Consider the following 20,465-nt stretch of genomic DNA (forward strand, 5'->3'; position numbering starts at 1 on the left):
AGACTGGTGTTGCAGAGTATACTGTTGTAGAGTGTAGCGGTGTATAGTAGAGTGTCATGGAGTGCATTGGTGTATAGTGCATTGGCACAGAGCAGTGGTGCAGAGTAGGGTGCAATGTTACAGTGCAGAGTGGCACAGAATGGTGTAGAGTGCAGTGGTGCATAGTAGAGTGTGTGGCATAGAGAGGAGTGGGGAAGAGTAGAGGCACAGAGTGGAGTGGTACAGAGTAGAGTGCAGTGACAGTGGCGTGGCGTAGGGTGGAGTGGCTCACAGTAGATTGGGGTAACGTGGAGTATGCATGGTATGTTAGAGCACTGCCATTACAGACAACACATCTTCAGTTAAAATGACAGTTACATATGCACCCACATACAGTTTTACTGATAAAATTATACAGCGCACAAACGGTGTGTGGAAATGACATCACCCAATGTATCGATTTGATCGTCAGCATAGGTCATTTACATTTTGTTGGGTGCAAGATAAAAATATATATAATCTGTACATCCTTACCCATGCATCCCCCTCGAGCCAGCATGATTGTCAATTAAAGCCTCTCACTTTGAAGTCAGAGAAAGAAACTAAACACCAAGCTCGCTGGAAGCCAAAGCCTGACATTTGACCTCAGTCTTTGAATGCACAGCAAATGTGACAAAATAAGAACAAGATTTAAAGGCCTGTTTACAGGAAACAAGTTCATGGAAGAACACATTAAACAAGGTTTGGACAACAGGAGGGACGGAATCAAGTTGAACAGCCTAAAGCAAATAAAGCCAACAAATAGAAAGCCAGAATATGTGAGTTACAAACCACAAAGCCAACGGTAAGCAACGGGTGGAATGTGTTCCCAGGTAAACTTTCTGAATGTCCCCAATGCTGCGACCTAAAAATGGTAAAGCTGAAGGCTCACCAAAACATTTCTACCCATCACTGTGAAACTAACATTATGTAAGAGGAATCCCAGCCTGCCAATTCTATACAATTGCCATATATTCAAAAATGATGGCCTAGTTATCAGATTTGATATTTTTCGAGCACCTTCGATTTATTCACAATCTTGTCCAACTGCGATTTTGTCTTTTAAGGGCAGGTAGTCCAATTGAGAAAATAATACTCCATGCTTTCATTGGTACAGTTGCTTCTAAATGATTTTGTTCTGTCAATAAACACGAACTGTCCAACCAATTTACTTTTAAGAAATCCAGTAACATTACTCATAGATTGCCCAAGACAACTTTTGAACCAGATCATGTAATTGCAAATATAGCGTGTAGTACTTCTAAAACAAGCAGTCGATAATTATAGGTTCTTAATACCTACGATAAAAAACTGATATAATAGAACAATCTGACATAACTCGGAGAATAGCATTTTCTGTGGGCCCGACCTTGGCAGGACAATTTGGACCACTGTGTGGACCACATAATTATGGCTATTTCTTTTTATTAGAGTTATAGGGGAGGAAGGATGTAAAATCGACGATATAAATATGCCTATTTATATCTACTTTATAAACAATCATTTGAAGCTTTAACAAAAATATTTAACAATATAAACGATCTGGTTAAAATAATGAGCAGCCCAGAAATAACGCAATCAGCGTGACATAAACATAAATGAAACAAAATCCTACTTCTTAGTAGAAGAAAACTAGCCCTACAATTTCCCTGAGTTACATACGAATCTAACCTTTAATATGCAGACTTTCAATCCAATAGTGGTTCCTCGACTATATATACAATTGGTTTTATAACATGATTCCAAATTATATATTGGGCACGGAGTGAATGTTATACAAATGACTCGACTATGCAAAGTATCTCGAGATGCGACTCTGTTGCAGATTGAATGAGGTGGACAACACATTTGAGCGCCTGTTGTAAGGGTGAGCTGCCTGCAGCTACACGCTATATCATCGTCTACAGAGACAGCCAGATGGCGAGACAGGGGCTTTGGGCCGCTAAGCACGTGCACAGCGGCCACGAGACCTGCAATGCACTTTTGGATCCCGTCCCCTCCCTTCTCCAGGATCGTTCTCCGACCTCTTTAACTGAGAGAAACTCCAGTAGCGGGAAAACAAGGTGCCGATCCAGGAAGTGTGCAATCTTCGTGGTGAGATCATACTGCGCCATCTTGGCAGAATAGAAAGCTTCAACACCCGAAAACTTTATTAAAGACTGAAAGAGGGACAAAGGCGCGTGAGTAAGGCAGCCGGGAAGTGTCAATACTGGTAGCTGAGCGGGGACTAGAGTGGTCAGTGGAAATAGAAGAAGGGCGAACCTGGCTTGGATGATCGGGGAAAAGACTGTAGACAAACAAGACGGTACCCATAAGACTGAAGCCTGTGTAACGTGCCTTGACTGTCGCACAAGCCTGCTACGAGTAGGGTTGCCACGAACAAGTTTTCTACCGGTGTTCAGTCGGTTTAAGCTCCCCTTATCTAGACGCCTAGTTTGCACAGGTGCGCGTGCGCACGGTGAAATCCTACGTACTGACTTTTCTGTGAAACTTGAATTTCTCAGCTTCGCACATGTGTGCAGTCAGCAGCCTGAATTAACTTCAGCCTTGCGCGTTCTTGTGTTTTGATTTTGAGAAGCGCGTTTTAATCTTGGAATGCAAAGAGATCATACAAATAATTGAGAGAGGATGTGGTCTCGGGACTAGACTGATGATTTTTGGAGCTGGAAAACCAAGAGCCTCGGATCGACTGCGATTCTTAAATCACTTAATCTCCCCATGCATACCAAAACAAGCAAGAGCGCGCACCTCGCGCATCGGGTGGGGGGCATCTCTGCGCGATTCCCTTGCGGGGCCGAGCAGCAAGGCATGATAATTGATAACATATGGCGCCAGCTGCTCCCTCCCGCAAGTGAATCGCCAGACGTGCACGCGTTGCCATTGGAAGCAATGCAACGCATGCCCGTTTTTGCCGGGAAAGCTGTGCCGACTGGTAAAGATCTCTTTCCTATGCAGCGCATGCGCGCTGCGTAGGCGAGACCTAATGACCCCTACACCGTGGGTGAAATTAGTTGGCTTCAAACACGGCGGCTACTCAGCAAACTTTTAGTGCCTTCGAAGGAGCCACCATGGCAGCAGCTGCTCTCATGGTGTAGAGCTCTCCGAAGAGACACCAGGGATCTCTAAATATGGTGAGCTGTAGTCCATCCAGGCTGGTGGACGGCCTGCCCCTCCGTGTTGAATAATGCAAGCTTACAATTCCCTACTCTCGTCTACTACAGATCATGTAGTTTTCCAAGTATATATTTGCACTCATTCTTTCCTCAGCAAACTTTTAGTGCCTTCGAAGGAGCCACCATGGCAGCAGCTGCTCTCATGGTGTAGAGATCTCCGAAGAGACACCAGGGATCTCTAAATATGGTGAGCTGTAGTCCATCCAGGCTGGTGGACGGCCTCCCCCTCCGTGTTGAATAACGCAAGCTTACAATTCCCTACTCTCGTCTACTACAGATCATGTAGTTTTCCAAGTATATATTTGCACTCATTCTTTCCTCAAACCTTTCAGCTGAATCTAGCTTTGCATAGACATAATTTGATCAATGCAAGCTTCCTCCACTGCACATAGACCCTGCTCTACAAAGATGTGTTGTTAAGGCAATGCTAATCTTAGGTGATCAAGATCATATAATTAGCATGCTTCTGCCTAATAGTTTAATTCATGTTTCCAAGGAATACCTACCTAAATTAAACTCTCATACAGAAAAGCAGGCCCAATTTAAGGATGCAATGACAATCATGGTTTCTAACACGCGTATCCCGTCACTTTAAATTAAAACAAAGGCATTAACATGTTCATTCCGTTTTTTCTAGTCAGACCATGTTTTTTTTTTTCCCAGTCTTCGAATTCTATTACTTATTAAACATTGATCTCCATGTTTTGACCAACAACTCAACAATTATAAACATAATCCATACCAAGGATATATTTAGCTAGGTCTCTTTCAAGTTAACCTTCATTTACTCTTCCTAAGTCATGCAGGCTGCCCTCAATCTTTGCAGTGTGTTAGCACTGCTGTAGGATGTTTGCCTCACCTGCAGCATCTTTACTCATTAAAATGCTGATGGCTTTCATCTCTATCTGTAAGTGCTGTTACAGACTAAAGTCCCTCGCCTGAGTGACTCTGCCTGTGTCACAGAAGACAGGATGACAAGTCACTTCCTGTAAAATGAACCATTCCTACACTATTTCTAAGCGTTCTTATTCTCCATCTGCACCATCAATCAATCTCGGTCATCGGCCCTTTCCAAATATTTCTTCTACCATCAATAATTGTTAACTATGTATTTTCTAAAGTTTGTTTTCAAACTTTCACTTTCAGAATTGTGGCAATCTCTCATCTTTTTTCTTACTGGCCTTTAATTTTTATTTCAGCTCGTGTAAAAGCCATAATTTATTCTGCTGCACACTTAGAGGTTAGGACTAAAATTGTAAAAAACTAAAAAAGTCTAGAATTTCATACGCATCAGTGCTATTCAGTTTTTCAATCACTGACATCCCCTTCTACATTCTGTTCAAAATCTGCAGGTAGACTTCAAGCCATTGGTTCTAATACTGCCTGAATATTTGCTAGAGAAGCTGCAGGCGATCTTTCTCCTGCTGCACCACAATTATGGACTTTACAGAACCGAGAACTGCTGCACGCAAACTCTTTTGATCATGAGCGCATTAAGAACATTTATTTTCAATTAAACTTAAACAAAAATTATTTAAGTAAAGTACTTTCCTTATGTGGTCTCCTAAGCAATTTATATCTAACACATGTGTATTGTCTGGGAGTTTTTTTATGCATCTTTTTCTGCATTTATTTTCAGTGGTATTGGTACTTCTTTATTATATTTTCTGCCTTTTTGTTTTATCTTACTCTCTTTTCAAACAACGCCGTGCTTTTTACTTGGGCGAGGTCCGCAGTTCATTGTTTTAGATGCAGCATACTCACAGACCACGTGAAAAAGGATGCAAGTCTAACGTGATCTGAGACCAGATCTAGCCGGCAGGTTCCAGAAGAGGTGGAACGAAGAAAAGGAGGGCGGTCAAAAGATTGCTTCTGGACAATATTTGTTAACCTGATTAGCTAAAGGATGTTGGGCCTGATGTACAAACTGCTGGGCACAAAATAGTGACTGCAAATCCGCAACGATTAATTTTGCAACCAGTGTGAAATTTTAGAAACTGACCCATCTACAACAAAGTCAGTTCCCAAAATTTCCATTTGGAATAGATCTCAATCTGGCCTACCTCAAGAGTATTAATGAAGTAGGTTAGAAATTGCGACCTACTCCAATTGGACACCATGAAAGGGGTGGTGGTCTGCTGGGGACAACAGTCCATCAGGTCTGTGATCGCATTTAAATAAACAATTTTTATTTTAACTCAGACAGTGTTCCTTAAAGGAAATAAGACAGTGTTTAAAAACAGTTTACTTCTGGCTATAACTTCTGACTCCTTTTCATAATTTTCTTCTTTGAGGGTTAAGTTTAACTGTGCTAATGCAGTCGGTTCAGCAAAAAGTCCCTACCCCAGGTTGCCAATTTGTTATAGCCCAAAATATTGCTTCATTATGGATATTTCAATATATGGCTTTACCAATACTTGTTGGTTTCTGGGTATGTGAGATACTGACACTCAAAGTCAAATAGCTTAATGCAATATATATATATATTCTATACGAATATATGTCGACATTACTTCATAACAGAACAAAAGGCACCTGGTACAATTAATTTCAAATATGCACATATTGTACATTTTGGGTCATATATATTCAATAGTGAAAAATAAACCAGAATAGAACCATAAATAATGACAATGTCTGTGCTAAATAACGAAGGATCCTAAACAACAGGGAAAAAATGACAATAGCTGTATTTGATGTCAATGCTGTTGTTTTCGGAGTTCGATGTTGAGATAATTAATAACGTTTGAAATCATAGGATAGAAGAAGGATACATTTCACAGCCAACAAGTGTTTCGCCTCAGTAGGCACACAGGCCTGAGTCTTTCTCAAAGCCTGAGGATCGATTTGAGCACGAAATTGTAATGGAGGCAAAACTCAGATAATAGAGTTAAGTCAAATACTGAGAAATAGTCAGGAATACGTCATACTGGTTGTAGTAGGTGGACAGAATGGCTGTGGAATTCAATTGAGTCCGTAAGGATGGAGGTAGAAATATGAGTAAATATATAGCAAAGAGTACTGGACATGGTCCTCTGGCAAAACAAGTAGAATGCAGTCTGGAAGCAATGACAGATTTCCAAGGCCTTGAAATCAATCTTTGGTTACCTTCTGGTTTATTATTTACTCATACTACAGAAAAAAATATTTAAACTTATACAATATATACATAGGAGAAAACGATTGTACCAAATGTCTTATGCTGTGTTATAAAGTAATGAACTAATGAATATATAGTAAATATATATTATTACTATATTTGACATTGTGTTAGCATACCACGCACCACTTGAATAAAACTTCTGGGACTGAGGGCTTCACCCAGGTACGCAATATGACACCATAGGCTAATGATCATACAAAACCGGCTATTATAAGGTGCCCTTTTTATCCCTTAACAATGGTTCGGTTTCTATGCTTTGCTTTTCACCTTCATGTGTAACTACGGTTTAAGGTTCCTGCAGCTCTGATGAGCACTAAAACTGAATTGGTTAATACACCTATAAGTCCCTTTGGGAAATTCTAGATAGATAGAACAGTGAAGTGAAGTTAACCAGAGTCTAAACCTACGTTTTTCAACTTGTTTAATGTAATGTATTATTCGTCCTCAGCCTTCCTTTGCCTGAGACTCATTGATACCAACATGTGACTGGTATAGTTGCCTATCAAAATGGGATATCATTATGCCTTTCATTGCGCGGATGTTTGTGACCCCCCCCTTGTCAGTGTTTTATTTATTATGCTAACCCACAGGACCTTAAAACGTAGGGGTCCTTCCTCTGACAAGTACATTAATACTTCAAGATCTTCGATTTTAATGCAAACTTCAACTTGAGCTTCAGTGCTGCCAAATGTAACGATAAAAAAAAAGATTCAAATGTAGCAGCAGTACAAGAAATGGGAGCCCACTATTAATTATGTTATACTCGAATCAGAAATAACAGAAACTAAGAGGTCAGTTACAATTTATGGATTCAACACAGAACATTACAGTAAGGAGAATATATACAAATGATATGTTAAAAACATGACATCTGATACATCAGATTCCATTTCCAAAACACAACAAAATGTAAAAAAATTCCTTCATATGCCTGTACATTTTGTATCTCAGATATCGCTATGCAATAACTAACCCCTCAAATGTGTCAAAGGGCAGGCCTTTAAGAATGTGAGGCAACTAACCAATGTAAAAATTTCAATACCAAACACGGCCGTTTAATAACAAAATTACCACCAACAACGAGAAAGTATAACTCCACAAATATGTCACAAATTAATCCCACAGTTGAGAGGACAGTAGTTAATCTGTAGATTTCACTCATTTTTAAGATTTGATTACCGCATTACCTCAGGAGCTCGCCACAGATGACTTTAGGACTATAAAAACACCTGATGAAAATTAAACTCGAGAAGATAGAAGACGGCAATAGACATTTATTTATCACTCCTAATAAAAAAATAAGGCAGAGCTTAGGAGTCTTGCAACCTGCACAAAGTATTTTGACACTTGAAAGGGTGATCACACACAACTCCGCTCTCCAGTATTCCAGCTCTTTTCTATCATATATATTCTGTACAGCTGAAAGCGAAAGGGACATCCAAATTGTTGGTGGATGAGTTTAGTACCAAGGTAGATAATTGAGAAAGATGCACATATGGCAAATAACATTATAAATAGCACAAGAAGTGATATTACAACTTGTGGGTAGGAGACCAAGATTTTCAAGGGTCTTGGTCAGTGCCTTTTGGCCCTTCAACCCAGTATGCAGATTCTGGGTTCAACATTAGTAAAAAGGCATTCGAATGTATGGGACTACCTTGTATTAGAATCCGATGGCCACAGAATACTAGTGTAGGTAAAGATGCATTGAGAACATATCGCTGAAGCTTGCGTCTTGAGGTTTGAGACCTGGAGCAGCCATGCTCTACACACAACACACACTATCAGTCATATACACAAAAGCTCTGAAGCCCCACTGTCATTTATCTGTCTCACCCAATAAAAATTGCACCCCTGGTCACAGCCACCCTTATATTAAAGCAATGGCAGTGAAAATAGAAATCACTTTCATAGAGAATTGTTCAGAGAGATTTTGCCTGCTCTGCCAAGTGACACTCGGTCAATGACAGATGAATTTAGGTAGTGGCTTTGGTTCAAAGGTAACCAGTTTATCTGATAGAGACATCTAGCTGCAGATTCCTTAACTTTTTTATTCTCCTCAGGCGTCACACTGGATCCGGAAACTTTTTAGCAGCACGTCTGCGTGGCGGGAGCGGAACCATACGGCTCCGCAATGACGTCCTCTCCGGATGCGACATCATAGGTGCCATATAGGTCCCCTCCGGCGCATGGATATCAGTTTCTTCTTTTCTGCACTGCAACACGGATCCGGAGAAGCAGTTCGTTGGGCTGTTTTTAGAAGCGGTTCCTCTAGCTGTTTGTATTTTTGTCCTACTTCGACACCTTTTTGCGTCCGGACACAATGTGCCTATGCCGTCCCGTTTTAAGCCGTGCGAGACCTGTGCTCAACAGATGTCGGCTACGGATCCCCATCTCATCTGCATGTGGTGCCTAGGAGAGCACCACGACTCCGAGGAGTGCGACACCTGTAAAGGGCTGAAGCCTAAGGCCTTGCGGGAAAGGCAAATGAAGCTGCTCACAGCGTGGCTCTACCAGTTGCAGTCCAGGCGACGTCTGTCTCCTTCCCGCTGAGGTTCCTGCCTGGGGCCGTTCATGGAGCAGTTCCCATGAGCGTCACTCACCTAAGTCGCGAATTTCCCATCGTAAGGGATCAAAGTCACGCCGGCCTTCGGCCTCAGTGTGTCTCAGCTTGGTCTCCGCTGGTTCCCTCCATTCCTTTGTGGGGACGCCCCACAAAAGTAGACCATATGCCTCACTCCTTATCCTGGAGCCGGGCTGACCATGACCCAGATGCAGGCATACTATCATGCTCTGCATGCCTTTTTTGGGGTCCATGCCTCCCTCTGGAGCGCCTTCGGGCCCCAAGGAGGTAAGGGGTACTCCAACTGAAAACACACCGGTGGGTTTGCCCTAGGCACCGGTGGAAGACCTCGACTCCGTGTCAGGGGTCATCACGGTGTCGTTGCATAGCCCGGTGTGGCTTCCAGTTGTGACGCTGGCGGCGGTGGATGAAGTTGTACAGGAGGCGGATAGGACACCGCCCGACATCAGTCAGCACCGGTGGCGCTTCGGGCCCCAAGGAGGTACAGGGTACTCGACTGGAAACAAGCCGGTGGGTTTGCCCTCGACACCGGTTGAAGACCTCGACTTCGTGTCTGGGGTTCATCACGGCGTCGGTGCACAGCCCGGTGCAGCTTCCAGTTGTGACGCCGGCAGCGTCAGATGAGGTTGTACAGGAGGCGGATAGGACACCGCCCGATGTCAGTCAGCACCGGAGGCGCTGCTTATGGTGCATGATGATACGGCGCCTCCCCAATGTCAATTGGCACCGGAGACGCTGCTCATAGCCACTGCGGTCCCTATGTCTTCTCCTTTGCATTCTGGAGGTCAGAGCAGGCTCTGTTGCTGTTTCTACAGCATTGCAAGGTGGCTCAGGTGACGCCAATGATGTTGACCGCTTGTTTGGTTTTGTTTAGCCTCTTATGTAAGGTTCCTGGGCTGCATTGGGTGAGGATGGTAGTCTACCACCCTCTACTAATTCTGGTCTGCTTTCTCCACCACAAATGGTAATGGAGGCGAGTGCAGCTTTTGCTAATGTTATAAAGAGAGCTGCTGATGTCTTGAAATTGCAGCTTCCTTCGGTGACTTTGTCATATGATCCCTTGTTGAATCCGTTTCATCAGGGTTATGACAGGTGTTGAACCCTTACTACCCAATGGAGAGTCTCTGTATGATATTCTTCTGGGAACCTGGGTAAGGTCAGTGACCGGAGCCTCTGTTGAGCGTACCATTCCCCATCGCCTTCGTCCTGCTCCAGACGACCCGGTCTCTCTTTCTCGACACCCTCCTGCTAAGGGGTTTGTCGCGCAGGCTGCTACGACTATGCCGAATCCAGATGTTTCTCCTTTACTTCCACCAGGTAGAGAATCTTGGTGGTTGGATCTATGTGGCCGGAATATCTATGCTTCGGCTAGTTCGGCCTTGAGGTCGTTAAACAAGTCCTGTGGCTTAGGCAAGGCCTATTATGCTTTATGAGGCTCTATCACCCATCTGCGTCCTTCTCTTCATGAAGGGGGTCAGGGCTGAACACTTTCAGTTTGCGCAAGATGGAAGTGAAATGGCAAAGTTTAATACTAAGTCGCCAATGCACACAACTGATTCCATTGGAGGAGCAATGGCTCGGTCTGTTGCACTTTGCAGAAACACAGGGTTGCGAGAGTTGAAATTCCTCGATGTTCGGGAGAGTTTGAAAGATATGACCTTTGATGGTGTTCTTTTATTGACAGCCATGCAGATTCAGCGATACAACGCCTCATGGCTGGTCACTTGTAGTTAGGTCTCTTGCTTTTCTTTCATATAGCAACGGGCGTGGATATTTAGGTTTAAGGATTTAAATCCTGCTTCTGTTGTTGTTGCACTTTGTCGTGTTGAAGTATTAAGCATTACTTCTTTCTTACTGTGAGAGAGTTTGACTCTTTTAATCTCCAGAGTGTCTTGACAGCTGGGTAGCTAGTTTGATCTTTTATTTTACTTTGATGAGGAGCTTAGTCTCAAGAGCCCATACCCTTTTTTGGGTATTTGTGTTACTCTACGAGGAGTATTGGTTTGCAATTGCATAGCTTTTTAGGTGTACTACTTGCGTAGTCTATTTGTTTGCTATTAAATCGTTTTCTCCGAGTACCCCGTCTTGTGCCTGCATCACTGGGCTATTCAGCTTAGTCATTCTCGGACTCCATTATATGCTCTTTTAAGGGCTATTGTTGTGAGCTTATAGTCGTTCTTTTCCTCTTGTGATACCCTTTTTGGGGTTCTGCTACATTTACACGCCCCTCTGGTTTTTCTTAGCCAGGGTAATTAGTGCAGCTCGTTTTCTCTTCTTGAGCGGACTGCATATTCAATATGTGTGCTTCAATTTTTGAAGAGTTGTGCTAGTAAATTCAGAGTTTGTGGTTGCATTCTTTGGAATACACAAGTTAGTGGCTTCCTCCTTTGTGGGAGGGTATAGGTAATTCATTTGTTCAATTTTCGAACATGGCGGGTTGAACTCTCTGTCTTAAGCTATCTAATAGGCAGTGTCTGACACAGTTAAGGCTGTTTTCGGTCAAGCATTACATAGTAGGAGGTATTTAGACTTTATAGAAAGCTCTTCTTGTTATTCTCCTACAATGTTTTCTGCATCTGTTATTCTGTCGGAAGGTTAGATATTAGATATTACCTGTCTTCTTGAGTTATGCATCTAATTTTCTCTGTACTTAACAGTCCTTGAGAAATCATGGCTACTGCTTCTTGAAAAAGAGTAAATTATATATATATATTTTTTCTAGACTTACAATCAAATTTTGTTTTGTATCACAAGGGTGGTCGTATGTGATTGTTGCTGGCAAGGATTTGTTTTTATATATGGTTTCTTTATAATGTTTCAATTTTTCTTCATGACATGTTTGGTACTGAACTAATAGGTGCGATTTGGACTGATTTCTCAGTTCTGTTTAGCTATTATGTATGCAGAGAATACATGGATGTGTGCATATGTGTTACACATACTTGGTTTTCGATGTAAATAATAAAAAAGAAAACAGAAAAAGGTTTTATAGTGAGATATGGTTGTTTCTCATTTATCGCTTGCCTTGGTGCCTCGAGCATGTTCACGACTCAGAGTCATGTTGAGACTGTCCAACCAGGGCACTGAAGGCCATACAGGGGCAAGCTTTGTAGATCCTTGCCCGGCAAACTTTTGTGAGTGTCTGGTGGCACATATATATATATATATATATATGTCCATATATACATCTTTGTGGCAAAATGTTATGCATCTGGCATAATTGATGAATAACTATACAAGATTCAAATCTGTTTGGTGTCATTTTAACTTCTTTACAGTGCATTATGTAATCTAAAGTGGTTGTTTTGTTCAAACAAAATTCTTTATATCAAGGAGGTATTATTGTTCATCTTTCTTGGTGTACGGATTATGTCTATAGTTTTTGCGTTGATGTTCATTCATCTTGGTATAATGTGAATGAGTTCTGAGAGTCCTTCTTTTTGGATTTTATCAGGACCGTTCTTTCTCTAATATTTCATTATTGTCATGAAGAATGCGGATTACATGGCTTTTGTCTTGCACTTGGCCCTTTTGGTCAGCGAGTTCTCTTTCCCCTCGGAGGATGAAGGATAATGTCTGATAACTGTCAGATAGTTGTTTAAGGGTTTACCCCTTTTTCCTCAAGGCCTGATTCCTTCGGGCCTGTAGGGTTGTTTATTATTTATATGTTCTGTGACAGTGATCATGGATTATATTAAGGGCCAAGCCCTTGTTCTGCTCTTCCTACTTACATCTGGCCGGCTGGTTCTCTTTGAGAACTTTCATAGGATTAGTTCTCAGACCCTCCACCAGTGGGGTATAGCCGTGGTATTTAATTCAAAAGTTAAGGAATCTGCGGCTAGATGTCTCTACCAGATGTACAAATTACTTACCTTCGGTAACGTAATACCTGGTAGAGACACAGTATAGCTGCAGATTCCTTAACACCCTGCCCATCCTCCCAGCTCTGCGAAAAACCTGTGAGACAAGGGTTATACCCTGTTTCAATACTGGTTTATACACCAGTGGTCACTATCTCACATAATGGTGGCTCAACAAACATATTGATGTTGCCTCATGAGTCTTGTCTTGGTATTATCATAACGTTTTACTTCCATTGGTGAGTGATATGTAGAGTGGGAGGTGTTTTCCTTTGCAAGGCTGGTTATGCATTACGGTGCAGGGTTACATGTAGCCTAAGCTTCGTTGGTTAACGTGGGTTGTTTACCATAAACTCTTTGACTGGTATTAGCATACCATTTCTTGTTTATTCGTAATTTGTGTTTCAAATAATTTGATCTTTTTTGGGCACACCGTTTCCACAGCCAGTTTCTAAGGTGGCTCTGCGTTCTGGCACGGACGTTTTCACAGAAGGAACTGGCGTGCGTGCGCTGGAGAGGACTTATATGGCACCACTGATGTTCTATCCAGAGATGAAGTCATTGCGGAGCCGGACGGCGCCATCCCCCGGCACGCAGAGGTGCTGTTGAAAAGTTTCTGGGTACAGTCCGATGCCTGGATAGAATTTAAAAGTTAAGGAATCTGTGGCTACACTGTGTCTCTACCAGATATTCTGTTACCGAAGGTAAGTAACTTGTACATCTTAACACCTTAAGGCACTTAATAAGCTTCACATATTCTGATGCTTCTCACACTGCCCCAAGCACTTCCCAGCTCTCAATACTGCATGTAAAGCCTACAAAGCAGATCTCAAATCCAAAAGTGATTACTATATCAAAAGCATCTCTGACGTCACAATGAGCGCAAAGCTTTATTCAACACAGTGTAACACTGCATAAATCCAATTACCACCACCTGTCAGCCTACGCTCCACTGAAAGACCAACATAAGCCAATTCTTTGTTGACAAAATCAACAGCATTTACGATATGACGGCCTCACAGTTCAATTCGCTCTCTATGACAACCAGCCTAAAATCTCTGAAACAATCTAACATGCAAAGTGCAGCACACACCACCCCTCTATTCTCCGTTAAGTCCCAGGAAAAAGCAGGAGCATGACAACTTCAAGCTAGAATCAACCAACACAAATGCCCCCCCACCCAGTCTACCAATCAGGTAAATGCCCCTTTGTAGTAGAGAAACTGCAATTCTACGTTCATTAACACTGCCTGTAAATAACCAACAATGCTCTTTGTAATCTATAGGTGGCCTTCATGACTCAATCCGCCTTCAAAGGTATCATTGAAAGTGATCTTGTTTCTCCCATATGCAGATGGAACTCTTTCAAGTCAACCCAACAACTCGTCAAACAAGAACTTCTAAGATCCCATTTTAGTCCTAGAGACTTTCAATCTTTTCTTTGAGGCTCTGATTCACACAGGCAGCTTAAGACATCACCCTAAACTAATAAGCAAAAACGCACAGCCTTATTTCAAGTTGTCTTTAGTCTCTGTCATGCAGCACCAAAGTCAATGCTTGGACATTAAACATTTAGGAATGTCAACAGTATTTCCAAAGCCCTACCAAAAGGATTCTCTTGTTATCAATAGTGGCAGTTCATTTAATAAATCAAAGTCTCACTCAACAACATGCTTGTAGAGGGTATGCAGACTTTGTGCTGCTTTTATTACGCCGACTGACATTTCGCAGCCAGCACTGCAGTGCTTAATTAAACAGAGCTGTAGTTGGGGAAATTGCCGTGGGCAGGAGGGGGAAGGGCAACAAAGGACAGGGGGCACCCTGTTTAACAAAAAAAAAAGGGCCAATCACAGCGGGGCAACAATGGCGTAGAGAGTTTGTTGGTATTTGTCCTGCTGTGAAATGTCAGCAAATCCTATTAGAGTATTCCTGGTCATTCACTTCTTGAATACAAAGTCTGTGGTAATCTCCTTCTGCCTCTCACTCAAAAAACACTATAGGATTAAAGCTTGTGGCCAGCCAGATCTGCTCAGAATCAAACACGTCTTCCCAACACACATTTTTCACCATAAAGTGGAAGCTCTAATTCTCTGGCACATCAAGACACTTCTATAATGGCCTCCCAAAGTCTATCCTCAACACTCTGAAGACCACTGCACTATTCACTACTTGACAGCAAAAGTACATCCATATCACCCCACCCTGCATAATTTTCACTTATTCAACCACCCCGTGCTCATCAACTTCAAATCACTCTGCACCACCAACAAGGCCATACTCGCCAGTAAACTAGACTATAAGACTACGAAATGCTTCCTGCATGGCCATTCCCACATCACAAAAGGGATGAAACTACAAAGTCCCCCAACCAAAGAAACAGAAAACAAGGCCACAACTGCCATCCCTTTCACATCTCTCATCAACCAACTGGCCTTCTCTTGCAGTCAATTCCTTTGCAAACACACAAACCATATTTTATCCTGTATTCATGTTAATACCTCAGGCCTTTTAAAAATACCCATCCATGCAGCTTTAACCTACAAAACTAATTGTATATTCCTGGTTCTCAGTAACATAATTCACTGATCCCCTGGGCAAGGTATGCACTATGTCAGGGGTGACCACGTAAGTCAAGAAAAGGCAAATTCATTACAGATTTTCATGAGCTCCAGATACAATAAATATACATACAATTACTCTAAATTAAACTAATTTACATAATCAATGATTATTCTGACATACTAGCATGGATCCAACCCTCGTTGAACTAGCTGGATATCCCTACATTATAAAAACATTGCTTACAAAAACAATAAAATTGAAGGCTGTCACTGCATACTGTACATACCTAATCTCAAATGTAAGCATACATCAGTCTAGCCTGTGGTACTCACCAGGTCTGGCCTCAAAGGTCCCATTACTGCGGCTGCACCAGAGTGCCCGGTCTCCATGTTGCAGGATGTAGTGATCTTTGGCTTGAAAAAGCTCCATGGTCCAAAATGCACGTTTTGAGTTTGGGTAGAAAATGGTGAGCAGAGAAGGCAGTCACGACATCAGTTGACGGAGAACAGAGCAGCACTAAAATCCTAAGGGTAAACAAAGCACAGACTTAATGTAAACTAAAGAAAATTAAGTAAGAGGAGCTAGGCCTTAGAGCAGTGATACTCAAAGTATAACCCGAGGGACGCATTCGGCCCTCCCGATCCTTAGATGCGGCCCCTGGTTGAACAGCAGAAGCACTAATACTCATACAGATATTAAATAAACGGCGAGCATTTATGTACAGTCAAACTGAAATAACAAAATAGAAGCACAAAAGCTGTTCTGCACCACTTAACTTTAAGAGCACTTTAATTGTTAAAGACATCTTGAAACAACGTGTAAAAATATGAGCAGTCCATTCAAAAAAGCATATTTTACAAACCTGCAGAAGCGTTTCACCTTAGTACATACAATTATAAAAGTGCATTGCATTTTTTTTTTAAGTGACAGGTTTCAAACATGAATTTAGAAACGTAAACGTTCATGCCTCTCACCCCCCCCCCCCCCACCCCTGACAACAATGCCAATAGGCAAAGTGAAATAAAACAATAGTCTTGGATCACACAGTTTGGACAAGTGCGGAAGCTGGGATTGATCCCAGGTGCAATTAAACCACTAGATGTACATTATATATGCGTGGCTTCCCCTACGCCCACTTCATACCTCCCACGCCTTAACTGCCACTATGCTGGCATCAATGCGGCCCTTGGTCACAGCACAGGTTAACTTTTTGGCCCCTAGCATAATTGTTTTTGAGTACCAGGGGACTAAAGGAAGTAAGCCAAAGGGATACACTTAGGTGAGCTACAAAAATGAGCACAGCCAAAGGAGGGATACTCGGGTAACCTTAAGGGAAATAAAGCCAACGAGAGGACTGTGGTGTGCTCTTTATGAACTGAGTCACAGCAACAGATTAAGGGGAACCTAAGAGTAAGTGAACAAAAGGAAAAACCTTAGAAGAGAGCTAAAGAAAGCAAGCCAAAGGACAAGATTGGTGAAAGGAAAAAAGGAAATTAGTCAATTAGAAACTTAACTTAGCCCAAAAGAAACTATGCTGAATGGACAGATAAGAGTTGAATCCATGGAAAAATGAGTCAAAAGGAAAGACGAATGTTCGTTTAAGAGGAACTGAGCCAAAGGGGCAGAGTGAAGTCATCTCAAGAGAAAGTGAGTCAAAGGGAAATATTTGGGCGAGACCAATAGGCAGCGAACTAGAGGGAGAGATGGAGGCGAGCCCAGGTGGAACTATACCCAACATCAGGTTAAAATCCTTGATGGAAAAAGGAAGAGAGCAGAGACAAAGGTAGACTCAAAAAAGACAAAGATGGAATTTCACTAGAAGGTAGGTCATAGCAAAGTTCCAGGCAAGACCCCCAAAGCCTTAAATATATTGCAGAGGTGGGTTAAACTGAGGGGGGCGAGGTTGGGTACAGGCACACATTCTGTAAGTGTGTGAGTTGTAAGGAAATAACTGAAGCCAAGAAACACTGTGTGCAGTATATTAGGGTGGGTGGTAAGTTTGAGAGGAGCTGATAGTGTAGTAGGTGATGAGCAAAACTAGGTAAGCCGAATGTATCCTATTTTGTAGTTTAAATCCAAATGCTTTGGTGAATAGGAAATTAAACAACTAAGAATGGTCAAATGAGCTGTCTAGTAGTTTGAAGGGTAGGGTTAGGCTGGGTATCAAACTCTCTCTGGTCCAGAGATGTTTAGGATGTACATCGTTTACATGTGACCCCCGTGGCAAAGAACTCGAGGGGTACAAAAATGAATAAGCGACTGTAGAAGGGGATTTCTACTTAATAGTTGGAAGGCTCGGAGCATAAACTAAAGAACATATAGTTGCTGGAAGCACGCTTTGGATAGAGGTAACAGGGGGATCAGAGTAAGATGAGGGAGCTCTGGGCAGGAATGCCTGGAAGATGATGGGGAAGTGCTGGCTCTGGTCGGGGATCCTTGAAGCGTTACAGCAGACTGAGTGGAATCTGGGCAGAAACTGCTAACGGAATACAGTGGGTCATGTGAAATCTGGGCAGGGACTGCTGAATGGTAACTGAAATGTAAACAACTCTTTGGTTAGGGACAACAAAGTACATGCCTGTGTGATAGACTTTGCGCATTTCTCAGACTGCATGTGTGTGTGTGAATGAACGCTTGCCCGTATGTTGTTTTGTGCATGTGATGAAAGTGCCTGGGCAACTGATATCGATGCTTTACTCTTGCACCTGAAGGGGGCCTGATATATGAGGATAAACGTTTGCAAGTAATGGGAACGATCGTTGACAACTGATAGCGACCTGGGCACAGCATGTAATGGCGATCCCAGACATGTAATGGCGATCCCAGACATATGATGGCAGTACCCAATATGATGGCAGCACCCGATATCTGATGGAGGAATCTGACAACCAATATCTTCACAATGACAAACAAGGCAGTACCTTCCCATGCGGGTCAGCATTCAATGTAAGGACTGGTAGAAAAGAACAATCTAGCTCAGAATAAAATTACAGTATCAAAAAAAAAAAAAAAGAAAAACTGGCATTTGTGTGCATTACTATTTTCAAAAAGTGGAAAGTTAGGGATAAACTATTTAATAAAAATTTCAAACAGGTAACGCTGGACTTTAGTAACTTTCAACTTCCACAAGCAACTGTGCTGTAAACTCTCCCCTTTTCCCAATACATCTTGGAAGTGAACGCCCATAGCCGCCCTGCATAAGAATAATTAACTTCCTTACCCACATTTGGTGCAGTTTGATATTTACACCACAACCAAATGTTACTGGGGCAAGGGGGGACCTTAGTGTAGGTAACAATGCCAACCCGGGATCATGGATAAGCATAGAGGTAATGAAAGCTCTTATTATGGACTTTCTGTGAGTTCAGAAGAGCTTTGTGCATTGAAAAGCACAAGGGGTGAGAGAGGTGCTCTAGGCATTGGCAGAGGAAGGGGTTCGTGGTGTGGTGCTTAGCTGTTCAAGAGATAGGGCGTGTCCTAAGCATTTCTGGCTGAGATGTATACTGAATGGAAGTAGAGATCTGTGCTTAGACTGCCTTATGATGGAATATAACATGGTTCTATTGGCATTACAAGTTATGAAAGCCACTCTAAAGCTTACTTGTTTACAAATGTCGTTGAACATGAAACATTTGTTTTAGTGCAAGAATTCAACAAAGGTGGAAGAGAAAGGGGATACTGGTATCCTGATATGGTCTCTAATCTGTTCAAGCTCTTGTGGTCCGGGAAGTGCCAAGCCTTAGCAAATGCCCCTGGACAATTTGATGCCTTATACTGTGCATTGGTAGAAGCTATGAGAAGCGAAAGAAAGTGAAGAGCGAATGTTCTAGATATTAAGGCTTCTGGGAAATGAGGGACACACAGATGGTGTAAGGTGAGATCGGAAGAGGGACCACTGCTGGAGTCAGGGACCGAGAGTGAAATAGACTGGAATTGGCGCTCTGAATGTCGAGCACCCCGAATTGCAGGTAATGAGAAAAACCCCGACAAGAAGGAACACATGGAAAGGTGAAAATTATAGGTACAACGTGATACAAGAAAGCCCTACAGGCAGTGGCTTCGGGGTGGACACCTCGCCTTCACTAAGCGCGAGACATTCCAGACACACTATATCACCTGCCCCAGGGCGCGCGCACCTCGCTCCGTTGTCCGTTACTGGCTCGCGCACCTCGGTCCACAGCTCCTACCTGGCGCACAGGCTGCTTCCCGAGACAGGGGGTTGTCCTGATGTATGTTGCTGGTTCGCGCACCTCGGTCTGCAGCTAGCACTAGTGCATGGGCGCGAGGCGCAGTTCTCCTGTTACTGCTCCTGACCCTTCCCCGTCTGTCGGGGCTCGCGCTATAGTTCACGCGCAGCCTCCCCTTGTACGCCGGCTCCCAAGAACGATCGCCCTTCCCACTGCTCCTCACAGCAGCAGTAAGCTGCTTCCTGCTCGCTCTGGTCCTGCTCCGTCCTTTGCTCCCACGTGACTCCCTACGTCAACACCACAACAACTGGCTGTCAGAAAGCCGAAGCCCGGCCCACACTGCCGGTGACGTCACCCAACGTTGCATACCGGTGAACTTTTGAATTTCATAGAAGAGGTCGGGTGATGTCTGAGCGCTCCTCGAAACACATTGTCGAGTGTCTGAGGTACAGTAGCGTTCCCGTACGTTTTGGGGGTATTGCATGTGTAAATGTTATGCTTTATTCTAAACAACACCGGGTCACTAATGTTGGTCACATTGATTTAGCTTAGAGACCGCTCCTAAGGGTGGGGTAAGATTTAACGCAAGTGGGATGAAAAAACTGGGGTAAGGGGCAGGCCCAGTCCTAGAACTTCTGGGGGCCCGGCGATGCGAGATCCCTCTAATTTGCATGTAACATCACAAGAAGTGACGTCACAGGACTATTGATCTTATTTTGCATCACTGAAGAGACCTAACGTGGATATCAATAACATGGGCACAAAGCTAAATATACAAACAAAATAAGTCCATATATTTTAAAACTATTAAATGGATTACATTTTTCGCATTGGATGGAAAAGCGAAGTGCAGGTCTCACAAAGATGGATATTTTTTACTCCATGTTAACTGATTGTTTCCAGATGAGTGCATGATAAA

At 42.8% G+C, this 20,465-nt stretch overlaps 1 protein-coding gene across 2 annotated transcripts in view; it reads right to left on the reverse strand.

The window, feature by feature from the left end:
• INPP5F (inositol polyphosphate-5-phosphatase F) overlaps nt 1–19,817 on the reverse strand; it is a 943,021-nt gene extending 923,204 nt beyond the window's left edge. Inside the window, exons 1-2 of one of the 2 annotated variants that reach the window (XM_085602832.1) lie at nt 19,547–19,817; nt 15,692–15,883 (exon numbers count right to left, since the gene is read on the reverse strand). In XM_085602832.1, coding sequence (XP_085458958.1) covers nt 15,692–15,788 — 97 coding nt within the window. In that variant the 5' untranslated portion in view covers nt 15,789–15,883; nt 19,547–19,817. Of the gene's footprint in view, nt 1–15,691; nt 15,884–19,495 lie in introns of both variants that reach the window. The other variant, XM_085602840.1, reaches the window with a different exon arrangement.
• Nucleotides 19,818–20,465: the final 648 nt, after the last annotated feature.

The sequence above is a fragment of the Triturus cristatus genome, chromosome 1_2 (assembly GCF_964204655.1).
Source record: "Triturus cristatus chromosome 1_2, aTriCri1.1, whole genome shotgun sequence".
NCBI classification, from domain to species: Eukaryota; Metazoa; Chordata; class Amphibia; order Caudata; family Salamandridae; genus Triturus; species Triturus cristatus.